This window comes from Rhinolophus sinicus, linkage group LG12, assembly GCF_036562045.2.
Source record: "Rhinolophus sinicus isolate RSC01 linkage group LG12, ASM3656204v1, whole genome shotgun sequence".
Taxonomy (NCBI): Eukaryota; Metazoa; Chordata; class Mammalia; order Chiroptera; family Rhinolophidae; genus Rhinolophus; species Rhinolophus sinicus.
Window position 1 is genome coordinate 53,016,503 of NC_133761.1, and position 27,766 is coordinate 53,044,268.

The 27,766-nt window shown below is 43.5% G+C and overlaps 1 protein-coding gene across 2 annotated transcripts in view; it reads right to left on the reverse strand.

Annotated features, from left to right (window-relative positions):
• Nucleotides 1-27,766, reverse strand: part of SMYD3 (SET and MYND domain containing 3) — a 555,690-nt gene that overhangs the window by 109,611 nt on the left and 418,313 nt on the right. For both annotated transcript variants that reach the window (XM_019730893.2, XM_074316893.1), the window contains 3 exons: nucleotides 22,891-22,958; nucleotides 21,321-21,423; nucleotides 13,073-13,183 (listed from right to left, as the gene is read on the reverse strand). In XM_019730893.2, coding sequence (XP_019586452.1) covers nucleotides 13,073-13,183; nucleotides 21,321-21,423; nucleotides 22,891-22,958 — 282 coding nt within the window. The remainder of the gene's footprint in view (nucleotides 1-13,072; nucleotides 13,184-21,320; nucleotides 21,424-22,890; nucleotides 22,959-27,766) is intronic.

Sequence of the window (27,766 nt, forward strand, 5' to 3'; positions counted from 1 at the left end):
TATGGGCTTTTCGCTGCAGCTTTCAAATTTAACTTTATAGACAGGAAAGCATTATCAATGCTTTAATAATTCCAGGATTCAATTTACATATCAAAACGAGAGACAGAGAAAGCCCATGTCTCTCTTTACGGTTTTAGAGTTCCCAGGGTCTGAAAATGACTTCGCAATAAAGGTTGAAAGGAAAGAAAACAGAATATTTGCTGATGACTGCAACAGAAGCAGTAACTTATCCTAATTACTGAGAAGTATAGTTAGTTCAGAGAACCAGCACACCCTCTCCTCAGCAATTAATACTCAGTACGAATGGTAAACATTCTAATCTTTAATTGAAGCACCCAGAAACAGTCTGTAAACAGATGAGTATTTGAAACAAGCCATTTGCCATATCCCCAGGTATTAATTGGACCCAATAACATCTCATTCTTTGTGGGGGAGGGAGAAAGGCTGCCATCACAGATACACAAAAGCAGCTCCCATCAAACCCTTCTTCTGGATGTAATGGTGTGAAAACCATGCCAATTTCCTGTCTTGTTTTAGAATTTTTGACTCTCCTTCCTTGTGGAATACTTTCTGACTTTTGTTTCTACACATGCCATTTTATTCTTCAGGCTGCTGTTGTTCAAAAGCCAACCCTCCCTTTCTTCCCTGGTTTCTCATCCGTCCATGATGAAAATCCAAACTCTTTGCCTGGCACACCTCACCTCTTGCCCCCATCACTAACCCTACCAGCCTCTATCCTCCAGGAACACTGAAACATATGCAGTTCCCTGATACACTATACTCTCCAAGCCCCTGGAATATTTCACAGGGTGTGTTCCCCACTCGGAAACACAACCTCTGAACCTGTCTCACTGAGAACGCCTGTCCATACTCGTCTATAGCCTTTATATCTCAGGCCTAAGGTCTCCTCTGTGAGCTCTTCCCTGACTGACTAGGGGGATAATTTTCTTCCTCTGTTCCCACTGCATTTCAACATGAAGGGAACCGTCACACAGAACTGAACTGTGTAGCTGGTGGCTGTCTCCACGCTAGAATCTAAGCCATGTGCAGGAAGGATTCCCATAGTTAAATACTTGAGGAAGGAAGGAAGAAGGGTGAAAAAAGAGGAAGGGAAGGAAACATTCAAGCAGGTTTGCTGAAAAACTGGAGGCAAGCGGGAATTGTGGATGAGTAATAAGCCAAAAGGGAGACTTGGGGTCCACGTATGTTCTGGGCGCCAGCAGGAGCCTGCATCCTGAGGGTGAATGCTCAGGCCAGAAACTAGAAACACTTGCTCCGATCGCAGTGCTTGTTGGGCGGTGTGAGTCAGGGCTCTTGGATGCCCCCAATAGTTTACGGTTTAGTCTCTTCTTACTAGATGGACTAGTCTCATCGTCCCAGGTGGAAGCATTAGCAAAGATCGGTCCAGGGGCTTGGACAAACATTATCATTGAAATGTGCTAAATGACCCAGTGGTAAAACCAATCTAAAATGTATACACATCCTCTGATTTTACTGCTATAGTCTTATTATCCAAAGGGCTAGAGAAATTGGATGAAGACAATATATTTAGCACTTGAAAATGAGGAAGAAACAAACAGAAGTGCTTTTTTGGGAACAATAGTCAAAGGGGAACCTCCAGACCAATTTCCTCTTTTAGCTTTACCTTTGCACCTTTGCCTCCACAGCCAGGCACAGTGCTCATGGTGCCTCATCAAAAGAGCACTGCCCCGGAATTCGGAAACCTGGATTTTCTGGGCCTGACATTCCAATGTCACTCCATTAGCGAGTGGTCCAAGTCACTTCTCGTCTCTGTATTGAACCCGATGCCTACTGTTTTCAATGCCTAATGTTTCCTCCAGCTTTTCAAATGTAACTGGCTCCTTCTGACAAAACACTTAGCCTCTGTGGTATCTGTTCATGGATCTAAGTAAAAAGTACGCTCTCTCGGGTCCAGCTTTCAGGCTCTGCAGGTGTGCAAGCAACAGCACACAGGTAGAGCCCAATCCGACCAGCATTCAACAGGCTCTGGGGAGAGCGTGTGAACAAATGCATCACTCATCTGCCATATTCTCCTGGAGCCCAACAGCTACTTTTCAGCACAGAGACTATGAAATGTGGAAACACATGTTATAGACACCATACCCCATTCAAGGAGCTGCACGATAGATTCTCTGGGCTCTCTCCAATGGCACCAGTTCCCTAGCTTCATGCCTCTAAGGAGACAATGCCCCTGCAGGGGGCTGCCTATGACTGGGCGACTAGTAACCCCCAAAAAGTTACCATGAAATTCACTATCAAGATGGCTGCTTCCCATATTCCAACAGTGAGGTGTTAGTGGAAGTTTGTGGGGCAGAGAGCTGTAGGAATCCAAAGTCTGTGAAATCAAGCATGCCATATTTTAAGGGGTTGGAGCAGATATTGTGGCCTGAAAATGGCAGCCTTCAAGTTCACTGTTGAGCCCAGCAAATAGATAAGGGGGACATGTGTTTTGCAAGTAAAATAAACAAAAGTTATTTAAGAATGGCACCGTGTATCCTTATTTTTTACACCAAGTAAGATAATTAAGGGGATTAGAATACCCCATCTTCCTAGTCCTGACTTCTGGACATCCTTCCTCTTGTCAGCAAAGGCTTTCAGCAGAGCTCTCTGCTGCCCACTCTCACTGCAGGGTGAGCTGGTCTCCAGCCAGCTTGGAGCCCGAAATTGTCATGACCACGGAAGAAGCATTTGTTAGGCTTCGGGCTGAGGCCGTATGGGTGGCACTCCCCGCACTGTAATGAACAAGGAATAAATGGCAAGGGAAGCCATGGTGTTTCACTGTCTGTGTTTTGTTGTGAGCAAAAGATTCCAAGTGTGGTCTTGGGCAGAAAAGGAAAATAGTTCCAAAGTGGCAAACCCCAAAAGAGGCATCACCTCATTTGGCAGAGAACTTGAGGAAAGAGAGAGTCTGCGATGACATGTGTTTTGTCCAGGCATCTGGGGAGAAGAGGAGAAGTGACCTGGCATGTTTGTGCAATGCCACTCATGCTGTCTTCTTACTGAGCCTGAAAGCCCCTTCCCTAGTATGCCCTCCCCCCCTACATACACCCCTCGGCGTGAGCAACGTCAGAACAATGGGTGCGAACAGGACAACACGAGCAGTGATAAAGGGCAGTGATAGAACCCCCAATCTGGACAAAGGGTAGCTCACTTCTCAGGAGGGAGGGTCCAGGCCAGGGAGGGGGTTGTGCCAAGGAGAACACAAGAGTGAAAAGCACCAACCACCCCAACACAATGACTACTGGAACCACATCATGGGCACCAAGGACACAAAAGGGGAGGAACGCAGAGATGACCAAAAGTTGGAGCAGGAAAACTTAAAAAGCTACAAAGAAGATTATGTGAGCAATTCAGGGCCCCTGGTCAGCAAATGATGGGAACCGAGGAGACTAAAATTCCTGGAACTTTCCATATAGATCATTTCCTCAAGTCATTCAATAACAATAATGGCTGCCATTACTGAGTGTCTACCATCTCCGAAGCTACACTTACATCATCTAATTGAACCTCAAAGCAGCAGTGCCAGCTATAGAGTATTCTCATTTTACAGAAGAGAAAACTAGACTAAGATGGGGGAAACTTGCCAGTGTGAAATGGGCAGTAACCGGCAGAACCCAGGGATGTCTGACGCAGACGCATGTGCTCTGTCCCCTGTATCAGCTGCCCTGTTACCCATCACTCAGACTGGATCTCTGGCTGGGTCACCGCTGTTACAAGTAGATGCTCCAGGACTAGAATCCAACTTCTGTATCTAATTCTGTACTCTTTCTACTATATCCTACTGCCTTAAGTAAGATGTGGATTCAACAAGTGGTACTAGCATAATGGGACACCCACATGTAAAAAAAATGAATCTTGTACCATACAAAAAAATTAACTCAAAATGGATCAAAGACCTAAATGTAAAACCTAAAACTATAAAACTTCTAACAGAAAACATAGAAGAAAAATCTTTATTCTCTTGGATTAGGCAAAGATTTCTTAGATAGGGCATCAAACGACTGCTCCATAAAAGAAAAATATTAAAAAGTGTACTACACCAAAATTGAAAACTTCTGCTCTTCAAAAGACTCTGTCAAGAGAATAAAAAGACAAGTTGCAGACTGAGAAAAAATATTTATGAAATACATACCTGATAAAAGACTTGTACGTATATAGAATAAAGAACTCTCAAAACTCAATATGAAAAAAACTGCTCATTTTCAAAATAGGCAAAATATTTGAGTAAATACATCACTAAAATAAGATACAGATAGCAAATAAGCACATGAAAAAAATACTTCATTAGCCATTAAGGGAATGCAAATTAAAACACCAATGTGATATCACTACACATCTACTGGAATGATTAAAAATGAAAACAAAAGCAAAACTGACAAAATCAAGTGGTGGCAAGGATGCGAGTAAGCTGAAACTCTTATTCATTATTGGTGGGGACTGAAAATGGTACAGCTCCCTGGGAAAGAGTCTGGCTTATAAAGTTAAACATACATTTACCATACAACCCAGCAATCCTACTCCTAGGTATTTACCCAAATGAAAATTTATATTCTCACAAAAACCTGTATGGGAATGTTTACAGTGGCTTTATTGATAACCACCCCAAACTGGAAAAGAATCCAGATGTCTTTCAGTTGATGAATGGCTAAACAAACTATGGGACAGCCACATAATAGAATACTGTTTGGCAACAAAAGGGAACCGAATACTGAGATTATGTATTTGTACATGCACGTAAAAATAACATGGCTGAATGTCAAGTGCGTTATGCTAAGCAAAAGAAGACAGAATCAAATGGCTGTTTAAATCAATTTATATGACTTTCTGGAAAAGGTAAAGCTATAGTGAGAGAAAGCAGATCAGGGCTTAGTGGGGCCTAGAAGTGGGGGTTAGGGGTTGATGACAAAGCGTTATGAGGGAATGGGGGGTGAGGGGTCTGTTCTATATCTCGGGAGTGGTGGTGGCTGCAGATTGCACACTAAAAATATCAAATTTTACTGAATGCAAATTACACTTCAACATTTAAAAGCTAGGGAAAGGATATCTATTACTTGTAAACACAGAGACAGCACAGTGGAGTGGTTACAAATACAGCCTCTGAAGTTGAAAACTCCAGCTACCTCATCTGCAAAATGGGGATAAGAGCAAGCCCCCACTTTCATAAGGTCATGGAGATGAAATGAGATGAGGTGTACAAACACCAAGCAGAGCACCACGCCATAGTGAGGGCACCGTCATCTCTAATGTTCCCTGAGGAAGAGCGCCTACGTCCACAATGCTTCTCAAACACTGTGCCACGTATTGGGCCTGTGCCTCATCCAAAGGAAGACATACTTCTGCTTCACAGTAGCTGCCACCATGGAAGCGGTTCCCTGAGTTAGAGCTTCTCATAGACCAAAAGCCAGAAGAAAAGAATTATAGTGCAAGAACGGGGAAGGTTGTGAGATGGAATTCACATCACCACAAACGAAAGGTCCGCTTCGTACCCCTGGGGTGGACTTTTGGACAAACCAGAGCGCCATGAGGAGGTTTGGGGAGCACAGCTGGCTGTTCTCTGGGGGTAGGAGTGTGGAAGCACCGCAGATTCATTGTTTATTTCCCAGCCAACTCTGTGGCCCAGAGCACCGTGCCCGGAAGCCTCTCTGGCATTTCATGGTAACTCTGCCAACGGGATTATGTGCTTATGAAGCGAACAAGTTCCTCCCCTCACTTTAACGTTAATGACAGCCAGCTCTGCATTCACTCCAGTGAAACCATCCTCTGGCTGTTTGGAGAAGACATAGGTAACACGCAGTGATGTTCCGTTTGGACTGCTTAGAAACTATCACACACACACCACACACACCACACACACACACCACACACACACACCACACACGCACACACACCACACACGCACACACACCACACGCACACACCACACACAGTATACACACCACACACACACACACACACACACACACACACATCACACATACACCATACACACCACACACCACACACTACAGTTCTTCAATCCTCTGCCAAATCTCCCTAATCTTCCTGAAGATAAGGTAATTCGGTTACGACAAAAGCTCTCGAAACAGGAAAAACCTTCTCCTTCGATAGGGTGGGTTGGGCTCATCATCCCACCACCAGGCATTTCTGCTTACAATTAATCTAGCAAAACGGGAAGGCAGCAGAAAAACTCTTGGTTCACTAACGACCTTTAAGTAATTGCTCACATTTCAAACAGACTCGGGTTACCATAAAAAGTTTTTCTTGGGCAGAGAACTCATTTCCTTTGCATACTACACACAGCTCTAACTCTGGCTTGCCTTTCGTCCTTCGGCTCAGCCCTGCCTCCTTCCCCCACAGCGCATAGGTCTCGGAATAGTCTAGCTGAGGAGCAGCACACGCGGCAACCCGGGCAGCTGTCACACAGACCCAGCCCGAGCCCTTTCCTCTTAGGACGCGGGGCTGCCTCAGCACTCCCTAGCTCACAGAGGGCATCCAAAGGGCCCAAAGCCAGGAAATTCCATGTTCCAAACGAGGGTCTCTGAAAAGAAATGGGAATAATCACCAAAGAAGTAACATTGCTTTGTTTCAACAGAAGAAAAGGAGAGGAAGTGGTCTTACAATTGTAGCATCAGGGAATGAGAAGCTTATTAGGGCTCCCACCTACCCCCCAACACACACCTACAGAGCCACTTCTTAAACTGCTTTCAGAATGAGTCTACTCAACTCTCTCTCCACAGAAGGCCCGATGATAAAAGACATGGATTCCCTGCGCCACAGACAGGCGGGGGCTGGGTAGAAGGTGTGCACATGCCTGGAAGCGCTCAGGAGAATTAGATCATTGTTTGTCCTCACATTTTCCTTTGCCTCCAAAGATGTGAATTCCTACCTGTGGACTTGGCAAACGAATGACAGACTTCCAATCAAGATGTTGGAAGTTCAGACTTTGAACTGCTCCCCTCCACTCCAAATCCACAGTAATGACAAGTAAAATAGAAAAAGAAACCAAAAATAGCTTTACTAAGTCAAGAACAAGATAAACATCTCCCTGGACCAAAAATAGAACAGAAATGCAAGGCTATAAGTGAAGCGGAAGCTAGGGCCTCAGGTCTGGAAGCAGGAATGAGTTCAGTTCCAATGGTTACGAGGGACTAAAAATGTTTCACATAAGAAAGGTGAGTAGAGTCAACTTTAAAGCTGAAAGCCAGAGGATGAGGTGAGGCTCTCTTGTTTATAAAAACAGGCTAAAAATACAGGGTTCATGACCTGTTCCTGTGAGCGAACTATTTCTAGGGGGTGGTGGACCAGGTACAGAGCCAATGTGCCCATCACCTAAGTAACTGGACGAGCAGTCGCCTCTCCATCTTGTGGTACAACAGCTCCAAAGGCCATTGAGTTCTGGTTCTGAACTGGGGCCTAACGGGTCTGGGAGAGGCAAGTACAAAGCTACCAGGCAGAGGGGATGAGCACATGAGGAGAGAAAGGCCCAACACCAAAATGACCGAAAACATAAGCCTGCCATACAAAATTCCAAAACACTGAGTGAGATGTAACACTAAGAAAGATAACGAACAAAAATCAACAACTGGCACATGATTTCACTCCAGTAAAATAACCTATGGCACTGACATACCCAGACTTCAAACAAGTATGATTAGGATGCTGAAAAACAGGTAAATAACAGAGTGGCATGTATCAGAAGTGAGTAAGAAGGTATGAAACAGAAATAGTTAGAAATAAAACAGAAACCAGGTGATATGGGGAAAAAAGCGAATTTGAGATCCTGGAAAAAAAAACAGTTACTAAACCAACCGGATAGCAAGAAACATCCGTGGGACATGACTTAAGGGAGCTTTAGTTTCTGGAAACATGGAATAAATGCCGAGGGCTGAAAGGGTTTGGCTTTTGAGGAGTGGGCCTTGGGCGGGAGCAGAAGGAAAATGTGCTAATGTTTTCAATTGGGTCCCAGTACTTTGACTTTTCAAAGTGTATACATGTATCACTTTAATAAGAATTAAAATAAAATATTGAAATAACGAAAGGTTACCTGAAGGCTATGCGGCCCTGGCTTTCTTCTATATAGTCCACATGCTATTCTTGGAAAGAAGTAAACCATCAAAGAGACAAGAACCTCAATTACATAATTTTTCACCCTTCTCATTACTTCTTTCATTAAGTTATAACTTGAAATTATGTCAAGCAGCCACGTTGAGGAATATTATAAAAATCAGGTATTTAAATTATTGTGGAGTTCCGATAAGAATGCTGACCATTCATTCTCAATGGGACCCTCGTGAGTGCCTCAGGCGTCAGTGCCAGGAAAAACTATACTTCAGCTCAGGAACATGTGTGTAAAAAATCAGTCTGTTAGCTTTGGCTGCTGGGAAATTTAGAGTAACTTTGTGCTTTATTTCTTGTCACTGTATAGGATCATCTGGTATGCATTCTGGATACTAACCTGCTTTCATCTTATTTCTTGTCACTCTTAATTCACAAATAAATATGAAATTGATTGCTATTGTACAATATACATGTGAGTATGTGTGCATGTGCAACTGTAAGCCACTTCAGAATCGTTTGGGTGGGAGATTAACACAAGTTGAAAAAGTAGAGAAGAGCAAAGAAAAAGAAAAAAAAGAAAAGAAAAAAGAGAAAAGAAAGGTAGTTGGATTGTGGGGTCATGATTTTGGAGGACACTGAATGCTAAGAGTTTGAAATTTACCCTGAAGACTAAAGATAATGCTAAATACTTCAGACCCTGTGTTTTAAAAGAAGGATCAAAGGTAAAAGGCTGTAGGAAAGAAAAAGTGTCTTGGCAAGTAAATACAGCTTTGTTTTGTTTTTTTGTAACAAAACATGTGAAATCTAAGGAAACACGCTATGTACTATCCACAAATTTATGACAACAACCAATTCCTCTTGGTCTGTTCTGCTTCTATTTCCTTGGCTTTCGACTTGGGAAAGCCACAGGAGAAGCCAAATCATCACAAAACCTCCTTTAAAACATAAATTTTATTTCTTCCCCAAATTAAGCTGCTGTTGATTACAAATGACAACTAACTCCATGCATGCAAATTACACCCACTATTAAAGGCCTCTTGCCTTCCTGAAACATGACAGCATGGGAGTCCAGTAACATGCAGATGTAGGCTGGTAATAAACATTGCTTGATGCTGAAACCTGTTAAGATGATTTTTCTAGGCTCCAAGAAAAGCATAAAAATAAGCCTGAAAACTTGAAATCTAGGAATTGAAGTAAATTCAATTTTGACTGAACTAATTTTGAATTTATGATCTTTTGGGAATGCGCTAAATTGAATTTACCTCTATTATATTTTCAGAGCAAATCAACAGCATAGAGATTTCAGAAGAGATGTTTATATTACCACACAGAATAAAATTTTCATATAACTAGAAACTTGAAAATCTAACTGGTGAACTAATTGAAACCAAGTCTACATTCTCATAGAAGTAAATACCCTACTCACTTCCCCTAGGAAACATTTCGGAGAAACATGAGAGTAGAGCTTTTCAGTGGCCTTCAGACCATCTCACCTAAGTCCTTTGTATCACATACAGTATTTCTCTTTCCTGTCTGGCTCAACTAGCATAATGCACTCAAGGTCCATCCATATTATTGCAAATGGCAAGATTTCCTTTTTTTTAATGGCTGAATAATATCACACACACACACACACACACACACACACACACTCTGCTGACCACTGAACAACATGGGTTTGATCTATGTGGGTTCCACTTATACGCAGATGTTTTTCAATAAATACTGTAAAGGTATTGTCTTTTCCTTATGATTTTCTTAACATTTTCTTTACTCTAGCTTACTTTATTGTAAGAATATCATATATGCTACATATAACATACAAAATATGTGTTAATCAACTGCTTATCAGCACTGCTGCGGGTCAACAGGAGGTTATTAGTAGGTAAATTTTGGGGGAGTCAAAAGTTATACGGGGATTTTTGACTGCGCAGGGGGTTGGCAGCCCTAACGCCCCATGTTGTTCGAGGGTCAACTGTATGTCACATCTTCTTCATCCATTTATTCATCGATGAGCATTTAGGTTGCTTCCATGTCTTCGCTATTGTAAATGATGCTGCAATGAACATGGGAATGCAGATATCTTTTTGAGTTAGTGTTGTCATTTTCTTCCAATAAATAGCCACAAGTGGAATTGCTGGATCATATGGTAGTTCTATTTTTCATTTTTTGAGGAGCCTCCATACATTTTCCATAGTGGCTGCACCAATTTGCAATCCCACCAACAGTGTATGAGGTTCCCTTTTATCCACATTCTCACCAACTCTTGTTACTTCTTATCTTTTTGATAATAGCTCTGTTACCAGGTGTGAGGTGATACCTCATCGTAGTTGTGATTTGCATTTCTGTGATAATTAGTGATGTTGAGCATCTTTTCATGTACCTGTTGGCCATCTGTATGTCTTCTTTGGTAAAATATCTACTCAGATCTTCTGCCCAGGTTTTAATCAGATTTTATTTTTTTTTTGCTACTGAGTTGTATGAGTCCCTTGTATTACAGATGACGTAACAAATCTAAAAGGCTGAATGACTTGCCCAAGACCACTCAGTTTGTTAGGTACTGAATGACTAGAACCTATCAGAGTAATCAAGTCTTTTTTGTTTATACCATTTGGCCTATCTCTAACACGGTACTTGTGATTAATGTTATGTGTCGACTTGACTGGGACACAGGGAGCCCAAATACTTGCTTCCACATTATTCTGGGTATGTGTGTGAAGGTGCTTCTGGCCGAGACTAACAGTCGACTCAGTAGACGGAGTAAAGCTGATTACCCTCCCTAGTGGTGGGCCTCACCCAGTCAGTGAAAGGCCTGAACAGAACAAAAGGCTGACATTCCCACAAGTGACAGGGAACTCCTCCTGCCTAACTGCCTTCCAGCTGGGACATCGCTGTTTTCCCGCCTTCAGACTCAGATTGAAACACTGGCTTTTCCCGGGTCAGACTGGAACTGCACCATTAACTCTCCTGGGTCCCCTCTTTATTGACCGCAGATTTGGGACTTCTTGGCCCCCACAATCACATGAACCAAATCCTTATAATAAATCAGTTTCTCTCTCTCTGTCTGTCTCTCTGTCTCTCTCTCTCTCTGTCTCTCTCTGTCTCTCTCTCTCTCCATATACATATATATGTATGTATGTATATATGTATATATATATAGTAATAAGGCTGTATACACACACACGTCACACATCCTGTTGGTTCTCTTTTTCTGAAGAATCCTAATAAAATATTAAACAAACTTTTAGCTCAAAGGAGGAAAATAATGGTTTCAATGGATATGGTGGACACCAGCTCACCTAACCAAAGGCCATTCCCAACCTTCTTCTCCCTCGCCTTCCTCCAATACAAAGGCTGAAAAGCTAAACTGCAGTTTCCTCACCTCTTTCACAGCCCAAGGGGGTCACGTGACACAGTGCGGAACAACAAGATGTAGGTGGACATGCCTAGGAGGGTTTCCCTCTGCTCTTTGCTTTTTATTACCTCTTCTTGTCATGTCTAGAGCTTGGACACACCGAGTGGGGTGGGCAGCCATCATCCTGGGACCATGAGGACAAAAGCACATGCCAGGGAAGGGTCAGAGAGAAGACAGAAGGATTCTGGCTATGCTATGAGATCTATGAGAAATAGCTCCCGCCTTGGACTGCTTCTCCAGGATTCATGAGAAACACACTGCACCTACTAGAGTCAGTTTTAGTAGGGTTATCTGTTATTTGTTAATAGATATGCTAGCCAGATTTCAGCTATAACAATAAAGCAAAAGTGGACATGACCCCAATTTTAATAAAATATAAGCACTTATTCACAAAATTTTTGAGGCTCTGCCATAATGATGTCATGTAAGAGGCACTACATCCAAAAGCCTTCCAAGTCCCAACCAAGGACGTGGGTGGGAAGCTAGCTTGCTGCCTGCCATTCCAGATTAGAGTCTGAGGAAAAATCCCAGGGGATCCCCTTTCATTCCTGTTATGCTTGTGAGTGGCAAAAGGCTAACACTAAAGTAGACTGACTGAATCTTGCAAAGCTGTTAGCAGTGGATCTAACTGTTCCCATTTAATTCACCTATTTCTAAAAGTTACTTTAATGCAAAACTAATGTTCACTGATTCCTACACCATTGGAATGAGCTCGTGGTCCTTCCTCATGCAGTGAAATTAATAACCTCTCTCTACAATGTTGGCACCAGAGGTCACAGGTAGCTGCCATATAGTGGAAGAAGCACTAGATTTAGTCAAAAGGTCTGGGTGTGGGACTTGGTTCTGCCACTTTTTCCTTCTTCCTATCCCTGAAGTGTCTCTCTGAACCTAAGTTGTTTTCTCATTGATAATTATTACGTTCCAATGAGATAATGATCACAAAAGAATTCCAACAAATGTAAAACACTCTACAAAAGTAAGACTCCATCAGATAACCTGTGCGCGCACTGAAAGTAAACAGGTTCGGTGTGAGGAAAGCGTGAGTCATATGAGAAAAGCTCATTCATTATCTTTATGACATTTACTTTGGCTCTTCTTTCTTTCCTTTCTTTCTCGGAGAATAAAAGTTGCTAGAGAAGTGATCGCTATCTGATAAAAGCGTTGAAGCCCAAAGGCTTACAGAAAAAATTTTAAGGAAATGAAAAAACTAGATACAACTTGGTATGTTTATCACTGAGCAATAGCTGTCACCAATGACAATGTCACTTAACCCCCTTATTACGTGCTCTGACAGCACTCTGGCCTTCCACGTCCTTTGAATTATGTTTAATGCCAACAGCCCCTCTAGACTCCAAGCTCCATGAAACCTCACCTGAGACTAAACCTTTTAGTGCTTGGTTGGTGATAGAAGTTCCAGCCAAAAAAATACCTGCAGCCCTACGCATTATTGAATTACTTCTGCTTCCTGCCGTGCACTGAGAGTCACCTACTTTTGGACGGATAAAATAAAAACAGTTCTCTGAAAGATCATTGGGATAGCACCTGGGAGGCGGTTCACGCTGGTTCCACACAACGTACCTTGTCCTGGGTTTGGCATCGGAAACAGTCACATTCAAAGCAGTACTGGTCCCGCAGCTGCTTCCGGCGCTCCTCGCTTGTCATCAGCATGTCCAGGTAGCAGATGGTGAGCTGTGGGGCCAGAGAGAAGCACGGCCACGTGTAACAAATGGCTATTACTATTGCTAATGATTAAAGTAAAACATGTTTTATACACACCAAAACCCATGAGAGAGAAGACACTGCGCACAGGGTCTTCACCCAAATAATCACATGTAAAATTTTTCATCCATGACCTTCCAGTTTTTGTTACTTGGTGAGCACATATGTATAGTATATTTAAAGGACTGGGCTCATTAGCTCTAGACACTTACACCTTACCTTTTAGTCACTAGACGGTAAAGTATCGAGAGCTGTTATAGGTTTGGTGTTACTAAGGTTTGGTAATAAAATCTATAACCACTGGTAATCAGAGAAGCCAAAATAATCCTGGCAACCAAATGGGTGGCAGATGATATGGCCAGATTGCTCTTAAATCCTTATCGATTTTATAGATGTCTCATAGAATTTAGGGTCAACCAGATTCGGTATCTTTATAATTAGGAGACTGTTCTCTTACTTGCGACTTGATTACAACAGAAAAAAGGGGGGGAAATAATTTCCAAAGATGGAGAATTTCATGTCAGAATGCAATCATGAATGGAGGCTCTTAAATTGACTTCCTTGGACCCTTTCAAATACAGTAACTACAGCCTGCCTTGGATGGTGAAAGGTCATAGGTCGGAGGGCACACTTCAGGGACCCCTCAGGTTTCTCTCCAGCTCTGTTTCCACTTCAAGATACCTGTCTTTGGGTAACATCACGAGGTTTACACATTTCTCACTTGACTAGGTGTCCTAGTACTAAAAGTCTAATTGAAAATGCACAAAATCAACTTCCTGATTTCCTCCCAGCCTACTCCACCTCAGTTGGAGCCTTCCCAATCTCAGTTGATAGTGATTCATCTTCTGTTACCCAACCTGAAACCTCAGAGTGGTCTTTGACTTCTCTCTCTTTCACATCCCCCATCCAATCCACCAGGAAATTCTGTGCACTCAACCTTAGAAACACATCCCGAACCAAGTGCTTGCTACCTTTTCTGTTGCTACCATCCTGCTCTCAGCCACTATCATCTGTTGCCTGTAAAATGCAAGTGTCACAATGGGTCTCCCTGCTTCTCCCTGGGCCCTTGCTCTCCATCCTCTGGAGGATGCTCAGAACATGGAAGCTGGAGCAGACCTTCCCTCTGTTTGGGATGCTCCCACAGCTCCCCATTGCTTAGAGTGACGGTCACGTCCTTACCACGGATTCCCACGACTCAAAGTGGGGTCCCGGCAGCTGCTAGCCCCTCAGGCTACCAGTCTACTAGGAAATAAGTAAAGAAATGAAAAGTTGACATTTAGAAACTTTATAGTAACTTGATATGACAAACTTTCTGCGACTGTAATAATAAAACAGTGGGATTTCACTTTTGTCATTTTTTTAAATGCCATTTTTCTAGTAATCCATTCATTACATTTCACAAAAATATTAGTCTGCAGTGGATTAGGAAAAGAAATTGTCCTTCATAACGGGAGTAAGAGCAGCAGCGGCTTCACGTCGCCCAGCCCAGCTCCCTCTCTGAGCTCACCCCCTCTCTGCGCTCCAGCCAGCCTGGCTTCCTCCTGCGTTTGCCCACATCCCACCTCAAGGTCTGTGCACTGGATGCTTCCTCGGTCTTTCCCCCGGATCTGCTAAGGTGGTCTCCCTCATTTCCTCGGAGTTTCCATCAAATCTCACTTTCTCACTGAGGTCTAATCTGACGACCCTATTTAAAATAACCTTTTTTCCACCCCAGCCCTCACTCCCTTACCCTTCTCTAGTTTTCCTCATTCTGTAACATATATCGGTTGTGATGTACTGTATAAATGACTTCTCTATTTGCTTTTACATGTAGGAAGTAATTATGGGGGTCTAGGCAGTAGGAGAAGGGGATATTATAGGGGAGGAAGAAAGCAGGATTTTACCCACCGAGGGAGATGACAAAATCTCCCTAGAGCGAAAAACTCCATGTGTTTTTTCTTAGGCTTAAAAAAAAGCATCTCAGGGCCACACAGTGTGACTTTACTTGTTTGAAGGCATGGCCAGGCACAGGAAGCCATCCTCCTTGACAGAAAATGCAGCTTCGGGAGAGCTTCACGAAAGCAGTCAGTGGGGAAGAAGGCTTGGCCTGGCCAGAGCTGTCACATCCAGCACGGCCATTACCAGGGCAACGGGAGGCACCGCCTCATCTCGCTCGGGGGCTCCCCAGATCCTTCACGTTAGGCAACCGTACATGCTGCTCCACACACAGGCACAAGACGACCTGCCCTTAAGAAATGCTGACAATGACATTGCTATGTGCCGGGCACTCACCTAGAGAGGCGGCACGAGACGGTGAAAACCAGCCGAGGCCTTAGATCCATCTCTGGTTTGCACCCACACCTCTGATAAAGGCTAAGACTCTTCTTATAACAACACAGCTTTTCTCATATTTCTGAGGGGCTGTAGGGGAGACTAGCTTCTAAAGGAGCTGCCGCGGCACCACCAAACCTGAGATACTCAAGCCCGTGCTAAGCAACGTTCTGTGACAAATGGGCTCCTTCAGCTGAGACCACAGCTACTTTTTAACACCCTAAGTCTTTCTTTTGCTTCAGGATCTGCAGCCAGGGCTGCGTCTGAGGTGCAAAGGGCCACCCTATCAGGCAAGTTCCTCTTGTGTACAGAGAACACTACACCCCAAATTGCAAACAACCAATATCTAGGCACACTTTTTATAACAGCCTACTAGTAAGCTTGGGGCAGTATATACACTGATTTTCTATTATCAGGCTCTGGGGGCCTTCATGGTAAAATGAGCTGATCTATGTTCCCTCTTGGGTGAACTCTAGGACCCTAATTCTCAACCCAGCCCCAGCTAGCAGATCAGATCCATTGGCAGTAATTATTGGGTGATTACTGCCAACGTAATGTGAAGCCAATGAATCTGGGGCCTGCCACACTAGAGAAACACGCCTGACTAACCCAAGACTTAACTCATGAGTGATCATGCCAGGCAGTGAATGGGAAACAGGAGACTAGTGATTTCATTTAACCCCAATAAACAGACTCTTGCAGCCTCCCTCGCCGTCCTGTAACTGCTTTGTCACCATTACCTGAACTACGCAATGGCTTTCTAACGGGCCTCCCTGCTGCCTTCAGTCCACCTTTCATCTTCCAAACTGCTTTGAGAGAGCTCTTGCTACAGCTCACATATCATTGTGTCATTTCTCCACATGAAGATTCTGATGGGTTCTCACTGCCTATGAGATAAAGGCAGAAGGATCTCCATCGGCTTTTCTGCCTGCCTTTTTGGTCCCAACAGCCCTCTGTCCACCCTATGCTCTGTCACAATTATTCACATTGCTTCACCCCCAAAACAACGCACACGATGCCATGTGTACCATGCATCTCTGCCTTAACTAGCCAGTGCCCTTCCTCCACTCTTGGCTTATTCAGAACTCTCTCATCTTTCAAGCTTGGCTCAGCTACACCCCTTCCAATGAGGACTGCCCCATCGTCCTTTTTGTTTCATGACACTGAAGTTCCCAAAATACAATGTATCAAAAGCTGAAGCTCTCAGTAGCAAAAACATCTTTATTCATATTACTTGGGGGAAAAAAAACGCATAGCCAGATTACTAACTGGTAATGGCAGCTAAATCATTTTATCATCCAAAGATGAAAACCTTTATTAAAGACTCACTGATTCACCAACTTTAATAGAGAATCTGCTCACTAAATGTAGGGCTCATTTAGCGGGAACATATATATGAAACTCTGCCATTGATCAGTGGATGCTTTAATGGAATAGAACAAAATCGCATTAAAATATTAATGCCACTGACCACTGCTTTGCCATTTCAGTACAGCTCTTATGGAAAATGCAATAAATCATTTCCAACATAAGAGTAATATCATGAAAGATATTTGCTGGATATTGAATATATTGCTTACTTGAAAATCTCAAGACAAAATGAACCCCTTCTCCATGAAGCCCATCTTTTAATTATGTACAACTGAGTGGCTAATAAGACCAAATTAAAGATAGATTTTGTTTTCATTTCTGGAATTACTTGTCACAATTATGAATTTTTTATACTAATACTGGCTCTGAACTGAAAAAAGACTTTGAAAAAAATCTCACTTCTTTTAAAAGTCAAACCCTAGTGTTATTCTTGTTTCTTTTCTCTGTTACATCCTCACAGCCAGTCAATTATCAAATCCTGCTAATTTCAGCTTCGAAATACTAGACCCTTCAGATCCCCCCTCACAAGCCACTACCTGAATTCCCCCCTGAATTCTGCCATCATCACTTCTAGCCTGGATTACTGCATCAGCCTGACCCTCCTCCCAGCCTTGCCTACACACAGACAGTCTGATCACGCAGTTCCTCTGATTAAACCCTTCCCTGACATTCCCCAGGCCTGACCCCCTCCCTTTCCATACGTCTTTACTGAGTGCCCCTATGCAGCAGGCACTGTTACAGAAACTTCAGAGGAACCGAGTTCCTTACTAAGGCCCCATGGGTTCTGGGTCAGGTCTCTGCACATTCCCGCATCTGCTGGCCACATCTGAATTCTTCAGTCTACTGATGTCAACTGCTTCCTGCTCCTTGCAGCCACCATTCCATCTCTGGCCTCGGTGTCTATGTCTAGCATGCCTTCCCCATCCTCGCCAACGCTACCTCTATGGATGATTTAAGAGTCTGGGAGTCACTTCTCTGGAACCTTGTTTGAGCACCTTCCCAGCCCCCCTCACCTTCACCCCTTCCCGCCGCCTGCTGTCCCTGCTCTGAGCTTCTATAAAGCCCGTGCACATTCATATACTGTACTTCTCATATTCTATTACCGTTTTCTGTTCTGTGTCCGTTTCCTCAGTGATACCCTGAACTCAGGAAGGCAAGGCTGAGTCTTACTCACCGTTGTATTCCCAATGTCCACCTCAGTACAGGACTGCAGTGCGGGTGCGGTGAGTTTGTTAAATGACTTAGCAAATCAGTGAAGATGGCTGAGAAGAGAAACAGACTGCCCTAATCCCTAAACACTTTAGATTAAAGCTGACATTAGGGCTACCGATAAGCTCAATTTATGCAAATCACATTTCTCCCAACTGATATGGCTCCACAGAACGCTGGCAGCCAGTGGCATTGTTTGTAACTGCTACGACCTCTTCCTCCCAGGAATTCTCATGAGGGTGGCCTGGACTGTCCAGCTTTCTTTCTTGATTTATGTTTTTGGAGACTGTGAGATGACAATATATATTTTGTAGCTTAGCAAAACTCTGAAGAGGCAGCCATCAGCAACCCAGCCTGTGAGCCATGACTTAAACCATAATATGAACATCTCTGTAGGAGCAGACAAGAAACCCAAAACCAAAAAAAGGAAGAAAAAAACACACCCAAAAAACCACCACCAACAACAAAGCAAAACAAACTCACAACATATGCAACAACTCAGCATTACAATGAAAATCCGTAAATAGCAAAGTATTATAAATGGTGCTGTTTTAAAGGGAAATGGTCCAAAAGTGGTCCAAAGGGGGCTCGTGAAGAGAAACAAAGGGTAGGAAATTTCCATGGTGACTTCTGTTATCGTGGAACCCCATGCAATTTTTCCAGCTCCCATTGTCTAAGGTTTGAAATGTCCCCATCTTACCCTGGCAATGGGCTGGCTTTCATGTGACTTTCTTTCCAGGGCCCATAGGACACACCTGAGGACCGTTGGTAGTTTCAAATTGGAGGCAGAGTCTATTCCACCTCTGGTTTTGTCCTGAGCAAGCCTCATTCACCCAACAAATACAGACTGCAGATCTGCGGTATTACAGGCACGGTGGAGTCTTCCCCCACGGAGCCTGCATTCTGGTACTTCCATCCCAAATAGCACATATTAAAACTGGACGTGCCCTCATGAGCAATAAAGCTAAAATGCAAAGTTGATGTTGTGAAATAACCCAAATTTCTAAACTTACTTTTTTATCCAATTGAACTAAAGCAAATGTTTACATGATACGAAGGAATTAGCCCCTTATTCAACCTCAAAAGCCTTTGGTCCTGGCTCCCCTTCTCCAGTCCCTCTGCCCCGAGGGGCTGGTTTGGACAGTGCAGGATCATTTTAGGTGTTGTGAGTGGCTGCACACATTGAATGAGCAGGAACTAGGATGACCAGTGAAGTGACAGTCCTACACGAGGAACAGCTGTTCCATCCCGAATGCCAGCAGCGCCCCCAAGGAGAATCATTGCTGGCCAGTACACTCCATTTAAGAGGAAGTCAGTTCAGCAAATGGTTATTGAATGCCTCCTGGGTGCAAGTACAGTGCTTGGTGCTAAAGGAGACTCAGAAGTCAGACACACCTGCCTGACCTCAGGAAGCTTGTAGCTCAACAGAGAAGTCAGCAAAAGAGCCCGGATAAATGCCATCGGAATATGAACTATCACGAGCAGGGAGCGCTCAGAGAGAAAGAGATTCCTTAACTCTGGAAAACCAGGAAAAGCTTTACAGAAGAGATGGTGTTTGAGAGGCCCTGAGGGGTGGATAACATTAAGACAGGGAAAAACAGTGGGCAGAGGGAGCGGGGACAATGGAGCAGAGAAAGCGTCACGCACCAAGACACATGTAATGGTAGGAAAAAACTATTTTCTGAACAAGCTTGTAGGAGAAGGTCTGAGGGGGAGAATCCTCTCTTTGCCGAGAAGTTGCTTTGACAAGTACCGTCGGGGAAAACGCCAGCATATGTAGGGCCTGTTGCCGGGTGAACTATTTTGTGTCAGGTGAGAGGAAGGGTTTGTTTGTTGCTCCAGAGATGGAAAGAGAAGGATGTGAAAAAGTGAAATAAGCCCCAAAAGACAAGGTGTGTTTTCAACTAAATGAAAATCACCAAGGAGAATCGCATCTAGCCAAACCTAGAACACAAGACTTAAGACAATTTCTTTGTTGTTTCTGAAAACTCCAGTTGTTTCTAATAGCTTTTCTGTTGGCTGATCAAGTTACTTGTTGTTGTTTTTTTAATTTAATAAAATATTGTCATCAGCATCACCATCATCACGATCATTCACGACAGCAGCAGCCAACCCTCAGCTCCCAAACAATGCTACTGAAGGTGGATAGTGGCTCCCTTTGAAGTCACATAGGCCTTGAAATCACATATGCCCCCAGAAAAAAAGATCGAAGTTCCCCAATATTGTTGACAGATATCCCGTGTACCTAGTCCTGAAAACTGGAAATTCAGTAAGTGGCTGTACAAGTGATAGCTTATTCAGTTGAAAATCAGTTTGGAGAGAGTCTTATCAATGCCAAATCCTTCTCTACATAAAATATGGTAGCTCTGAGTTTAGGTTTTATTGACTGAGTGCCACATAAATGCAATAAAAGCTTATGATACTCTGTTTCACTGCACAAAATATCCACTTTAGCAAAGTGGAAGGTAGAAGGCAACTGGGTTCTAAGAAGTGTAAAATCTGTAACCCAGAACTCAGGGTAGTAATTGTGCAAACGCTGTACAGGCTTGGGGTCAGCAGCTTTGGAGCAGCCCACCTGCAGCTGCCCTGTGAGACCTTGGACTTCTGAGAAGGTTCCTCATCAAATGAGGCTGGCTTGGCAGTATGCAAACCTGGAAAGGTCAAGGCCAAATCACTGCTGGAGGTCATGCTCTCTGTCCTCTATTCCCTGTACATGTTTGCTTGAATAATCACCCAGAAATGCTGACAGGTTTGTAAAGGTGCACTGACAACCCCCCAAAAAATAAAGCTTGTTTGCTTTCTTAATACAAAGGTAAATACGAGTCACCTTCAAAATGTGATCAGTAGCCTTGGGATCTCATTCACAAGCTGGCTTGCCCTTCCTGCCAAGAGAAGGGTGACCACTTGCAGAAATGTGAGAGGTCACTGAACTGTCATGTCCACAAAACACATACATTCTGTCACACACACACACCTCTCTCATACACATACAATAGGAACTGTTATCAGCCAGAAAAATGGTGATTAAAAGAAAAAGCCCATCGATAATCTGGGAGAAGCAATGATGGGTAAATCAGTCACTGCGTAGAGGTTTTATGTATATTCTCCTTGGCACAAGGACAGCGAAAAGCTGTCCCTGGGGAACAACTAACTTTAGGGAAGGCCCATGCTGAGAGGGTGTTTGATGGAAAAGGACTGGGAAACATGGGTTCCTTACCTCCTCCCCGGCCTCGATGTCTCGGACTGCACGCAGTAAGAGGTGGGGCCCGTTGAACACAATCGAACAGTTGGGATCACAGCTGTGATTGAGCAAAGACATGCTGGAGGAAAGAACAAGAAGAGAGAGCATCATGGCTCAGTAGACACAGTCAAACATCTAAATTTAATGAATACAATGGGCAAAAGACACTTCAGCTTGCGGGGAGGGGCACTGCTCAGGTTTACAACGCACCAGGGATTGAGTCCGCTGGGGGTATTCACACAAATGTCACTAGCCCACTTCAGATGAACTGAAATGTTCCCCAAGATGGAGGCTAATTGGGGACGTTGTTCATAAAAAATTTTCTGAGTCCATTTTGAGGGTCGGTGTGGGAAGGTAGTTATCTTATTAGATGCCAGGCAGTAAGGCAACCCAACATGAAGCTAGGGGAAAAAAAATCTCACTCAGTTGTGAAGAAATCATCTCTGAGCAATCGCTGCGGCAGAGACACCACTGACCTTTCGCACACAGGATCTCATTTGCTCAGCTCCTTCGGGGGAGCTGCCGCCTCTGTTCGAACATCCACGGCTACAATGCAGAATAATTAGGGGTACTTCCTCTTAAATAGAAAGCTCAGGTGGCCTTGCTAACTAGATCCTGATGAATTCTGGGCTGTGGCCCAGTCCCGTTATTACCATGGGATAAAAGGCAATGGATTTAAGCTGCCACCATATTTGATGTTAGAATCACCGTAACTGAGCAGTGACTACGTATGAAGTGCTTTCTTAGCACCTGAGTGTGTTTATCAAATTGAATCATCATGATAATCTTATGAGGATCATTTACAGATGAAGAAACTGACACACGGCAGTTAAGTGACTTGCCCAAGGACACACGACTAGTTGAGTGGTGACTGAATTTGAACCAACTGATCTGAAGTCAGAGCTCATGTGCTGAACCATTCATTCTGTTACTGCTTTTGGGGGATTAATACCAACAGACCTGCAGTGTATGATACTTGTGAGGAGTAAGAAAAGAAACTGAATTCTCAGATTCACAATTAATTATAAGAAAGATGTTAGTTGTATTTGGACCTTAATGGCATGAAAACAAAATGAAACTAGGAGTGACTGTGGAGTCACTCGATGGTAAAGGTCACTTGTGTGACAGCCAGAGAGGCCACTTCAGAAGGCCCAACCCTGACAGTTTGCTTGCCTCAGAGAACGCTAAGGCAAAGGACAAAATGAACCCTATGGTACAGCCCAGAGAGTCTGGTGAAATAATCATGTGCTTCACTCGGCTCAGGGCAAGGGTGGGGGAATAACCAAATCTCATCCTGACTTTATGAGAACAAGAATTTAGGTCTGAGGTCTGCCGCTTTGTGGATACCACAGCCTATAATGTGGGGTTCTACAATTGTTTTCTTTACACTTAACATTTTCCAATTTTCTTGTAATTCATCATTAGGTTTCAAGCCTGGCTCTTGAACGAACTGCTGCAATGGCCTTTCTAACCACCTCCAAAAGGCTGGGGAGCTGGGTGAGAATTAAGGTTGTTTATTCGGTAAACAAAACACCATCCGCCATACCTAGGATACAGGCCGACACCGACTTCCTGCATCTCAGCATTACAGATGGTGAACGAATTGCAGATCACCTGTGAAAATGAGGGGACAATCAGGGTTACCAGAGTCACCTAAGGAACTTCACAGGCAAGAGAACAAAACTTTTCAGAACAAAATCTAGTATTTGCTTTGGAAAGACCCAAGCCAACTATGGATGCTCTGTCATTTGCAAAACGACATACCTGGGACCCACTTTCCTTAAGCATGTTGGGTGGTTAAGTACAGAAATACCAACATCCTGTAAAACATGTCAGGCTTACACAGGGCCTGTGAGTTTCACTCCTAATCCTCTCCCCCAAAGTTACGCGGTTACATAAAGTGTTCAAAATTCCGGACACAAATAATCTGTTTATTGAGAACCAGATTCCTGCCATGGCAGACGTTTCACTCAGACTGTTTGCAATTTCCAAATGCCACTGTGTATCTGATGAGTAACAGCAACGTGTCTTTTCGTCCTACAAAGAGTGAAATGCACCCTGAGTGTGTTTGTGACGCAAGTGCTGACAGACCACCGCGAGCACAGGAAGTCATTCAGTCAGGCCAGAGCATTTACTCGGCGCCTGGAACCCCTCACCAAGGAGATGGCGTGGCCATGCATCCTACGGGGGGATGGGGCAAAAGAAATAAAAGAGGCAGTTACTGTGCTCAGGAACCTAAAACCTAGGAAAGAGGCCATACGGAACCATGGAAGGAGCACTGGACTTCCAATCAGAACATCTAGGTCCTGGCCACACATCACTGCCTCAGGCAGGTGTTGGATACAGAGCGGTGAAGAAAAAGACAAAATTCCTGCCTTAATGGCACTTACATTCTTGTGGGAGAGACAGATAAAACTCAATGATAGAAAATGTCACATGTGGATAAATGCTAAGCAAGAAATAAGGTAAAGAGACAGAGGCCAAAGCGCTCGGGAAAGCTCCTTAGAAGGAGGTGACATTTCAGGGGACACCCGAAGGCACGGTGTGAATGAACATGTGCACAGTGAGGTGATGAAGACTCAAGTCAGGAGAAAGAGCAAGTCAAAGGCACTGAGGTGGGGACGTCCTTGGGTACCGAGTGACAGCAGGAAGGAAGGCAAGTGTGGCCAAAGCAGAGTCGGTGAGAAGAAGGGTGAGATATACGATCAGAGAGGTAGCTAGATCATACAGGAACGTGTAGCCATGTTTGCATTTTATTCCGAATGAGATGGAAAGCCATTGCGTTGATTCTGAGCCAAGGAGTGAATGGATCTGATTTCTATTTTGAAAGGGTCACTCTGGCTGTTGTGTAGAGAACAGGTTGTAGAAAGACAAGGGGGGAAGGAGAGGAGACAGTCAGGAGGCCAGTGCAACAGCCCAGGCAAGCGACGATGGTGGCTCAGATGCTGGGAGCAGCAGTGGGGAAAAGGGGAGGCAGTGCGAACAGATTTACTGATGGGCTCCCAGCTTGCTCGAAGGGCTGCTTCCGGGGAATGAAAAGAGTCAAGGAAAATGCTGGAGCGAAGGCCTGAACAAGAAAATTACGGCTGCCGTTTGCTAAGATCATGAAGCCTGCTGCGCCATGCGGTTTTGCACGATTTGCAGAGAAAGAGAAACCACACCACCCTGGTCTGTGGCCAAGGAGACAAACTCCTTGGGGCCCGAATCACAACACAGGACAGAGAGGCAGCAGGAGGCTGGATGGCCTCTGCCCATTGCAGCCAGTTCAACAGGTCCAGAGAGGAGCTCAAGAGGGCACAGGTGGGCACGACACAGCATGACGGTTCTCGGGGGTCAAAACCAGAAGCTGATGCCCTGGGCCAAGGCCGGACAGAGGCCCCGATGGCAGCTTCAGGCGCTCACGGCACAGACATCAATCTCTGACCAGAAAACATCCCATGGGCACCCCTCTACCATCCTTGCATACATCAAAGGAAACTGTTCATTAAGCTGGTGTACACATTTTTTCAAAAGAACACCTTGATAGGAACGGGTTTGTTGCATGTACTCGGGAGGAAGTCCAATGGTTCAGTTTTTGTTATGTTAAATCTGAAATAGCTTGTTAGACATACCCAAGCCAAGATGGAATGAGCAGCTGGAGTTTGGGGAGCAGTTGGGCTGGGCATGGAAACTTAGGACAAAACAGAACAAAATCCATCAAGGAGAAAGCAGAAGAGGCCGCTACAGACTTGAGATGAATCAGTGACTGCAAACGGAGGCTGACTTGTTTGTTGTTATAAAGTTTCTCCAAAGGAAAAAGCAGCAACAACAAACTTTTCTAAATCAGGTTTATGTGAAAGAACATGAAGTACAAGAAAGCGCTCAGTCCTCCGAGACTATTCCGCTGCTCTAAAGAGCTTTTACATGAAATCTACTACAACTGATCACGATTTGGCATTTTTCCTCTAAAAGTCTGATAAAACTGCACTTTCAAATCAGGAAATAAATTGGTGTATGTACACATATTTTAAACACATACTAGTTAAATTGCTTTAAGGGCATCTGTTTTATATTAAGTTGAAACAGTGTATTGCCTATACATATTTATGTATAAAATGGATGGTAAAAACGCAGGACAAAAAATCCTGTGTTTTCTTTTGGAAACTTTGAAAAATGGGTATGAATTTCGGGGTGGGGGTGGGGTGGAGATGAACTTTAACATGTATTTTTAAAGTGTAGTCAGGACTCTACCTGAAGCAATCCACCAGTGAAAAACCAGGCCCAACAGATCTAACTAACTTGTGAACTTTTGAATCAAATGCAAATGGAAACATTTTATGAACTGTGAAACAAAGTAAAGGTTTTTCTACAATAGGTTTATTCTGGTGGAATTTTTCAAAAGGAAGAGTGAACAAGGGAAATGTCAACGTGGCCATCTCTTTCCTCAGGACACTTGACCTAATCCTCAGGCTTAGCTGACTAGATTGTGAAATACTCAGAAAGCAACGGTAGTTTTCATTTACCACTGCGTTGCCTGGCACACGGAACACGAATGAGCATGTTTTCCGAGAGATGGATGGTTGCACGGTGTGGCCCTCAGCATGCCCAGAGGGTCATTATCCAGAACAGGATCAGAGAAGATGCCAGAAACAAATCATAGGTACTCTGTAGGTGTGGAAGGGGAGAGATGGATGTAGTTCTGTGCCATGAACAGGAGTGAGAAGTAAAGTTTCCACCTCTCTTGTCCTTAGGCATCTAATCTTCATATGTCCCTGCTAATATCTGTCCATTCTTTCTCTCCATGCTAGTTCATTTTGTTCCATCCTCTTTTCAATTAGCCCAGTGGATGGGATGACAGACTTATCTATCAGAAGAGCAGAAGGATTTGTGTGATTCTCTGCTTAAAATCCCTGGGGCCTGATACATTGGGCACAAAATAAATATTTGTAAAATGAATGAATGAATGAATGGTAGTAGTCTCCATGTTTCTCTTTCCCTTTCACTTCTCTTGCATCTTTTCCTTTCATTCTTCACTTTCTTTCCTTGTTTTCCTTTCCCTGTTTTCACTATTATCCGTCTGTCACCCTCATCTCTCATTCTGCCCCACTCTACATGAGTAGGATGTTTTCAAGTTTTATTTAACAAATGCTAGACAAGTCCCTCACTTGTATTACTCTGAGAAGAGTTATGTGTTAGTGTTCCCAAGGTAGTGAATTAAAAATTTAACTTTTTGTCTACTCCCACTTTTATTTAAAATACTGGTTCCATTCAGCACTATCGGAATTAAGAAAACTGTCATAGGAAATATTTTTGACATATATAACTGATAGAGACGGTGAGTATGAGGTAGCTCTTGGGTTTTTTCCTTTTTTAAATGAAAGAATAGGTAGTAATATATCCATATGTACTCAAGTGAAAATGTGAAAGGCGTTTGTTTCTCTTTATGCCAATTAATGAAAGAAAGGAAATACAGCCCAGAATTAAATGTTTAAACATTTTTCAAAGTATTGTCTTTGTATAAACAGTTTTCTTAGAATATTTCACAGGTTCAACAATTAATGAATGAATACTTCACATCAAGACATATTAAGAAAAGTATCTTAATGAGATTATAGTAGTCTCCCTTATCCGAGGTTTCACTTCCCGTGTTTTCAGTCACCCGTGGTCAACTGCAGCCCAACAATATTAAATGGAAAATTCCAGAAATAAGCATTTTACGTTTTAAATTTCATACTGCTCTGGGTAGTGTGACGAAGTCCTGCTCTGTCCCACCCAGGACGTGAATCATTCCTTGCCCAGAATCTCCACGCTGCACACGCTACCCACCGTTAGTCACTTAGGAGCCATCCTGGTGATCAGATCGATTGCCGAGGTACCGCAGGGAAGGGTGTTCTAGTCACCCTTATTTACTTACTAATGGCCCCAAAGGGCAAGAGTAGCGATGCCGGCAATTTGGATCTGCTCAAGAGAAGCCATAAAGTGCTTCCTTTAAATGAAAATGTTCTTAATAAAGAAAAAAAAATCGTACGCTGAGATGGCTAAGATCTATGGTAAGAATGAATCTTCTATCCCTGAAATTGTGAAGAAGGAAAAAGAATCTGTGCTAGTTTTGCTGTCACCCCTCAAACTGCAAAAGTTACAGCCACAGTGAGTGGTAAGTTCATAGGATGGGAAAGGCATTAAATTTTATCATAGGTGTGTGTGTACAGGGAAAAACAGTCTGTATAGGGTTAGCTATTCTCTGCAGTTTCAGGCATCCACTGAGGTCTTGGAACGTACCCACTTCAGGTAAGGAGGGACTACTGTATTTCAATAAAAAAACCAATTAGGTTAAAAAATTCATTCTAGAAACTAAGCTTGAGTATTACTTTAAAAATATTTCCCATGACATCAAATTAAAACATACATTTAAATTATTTTATAATTATTGAATGCAAAGTTAG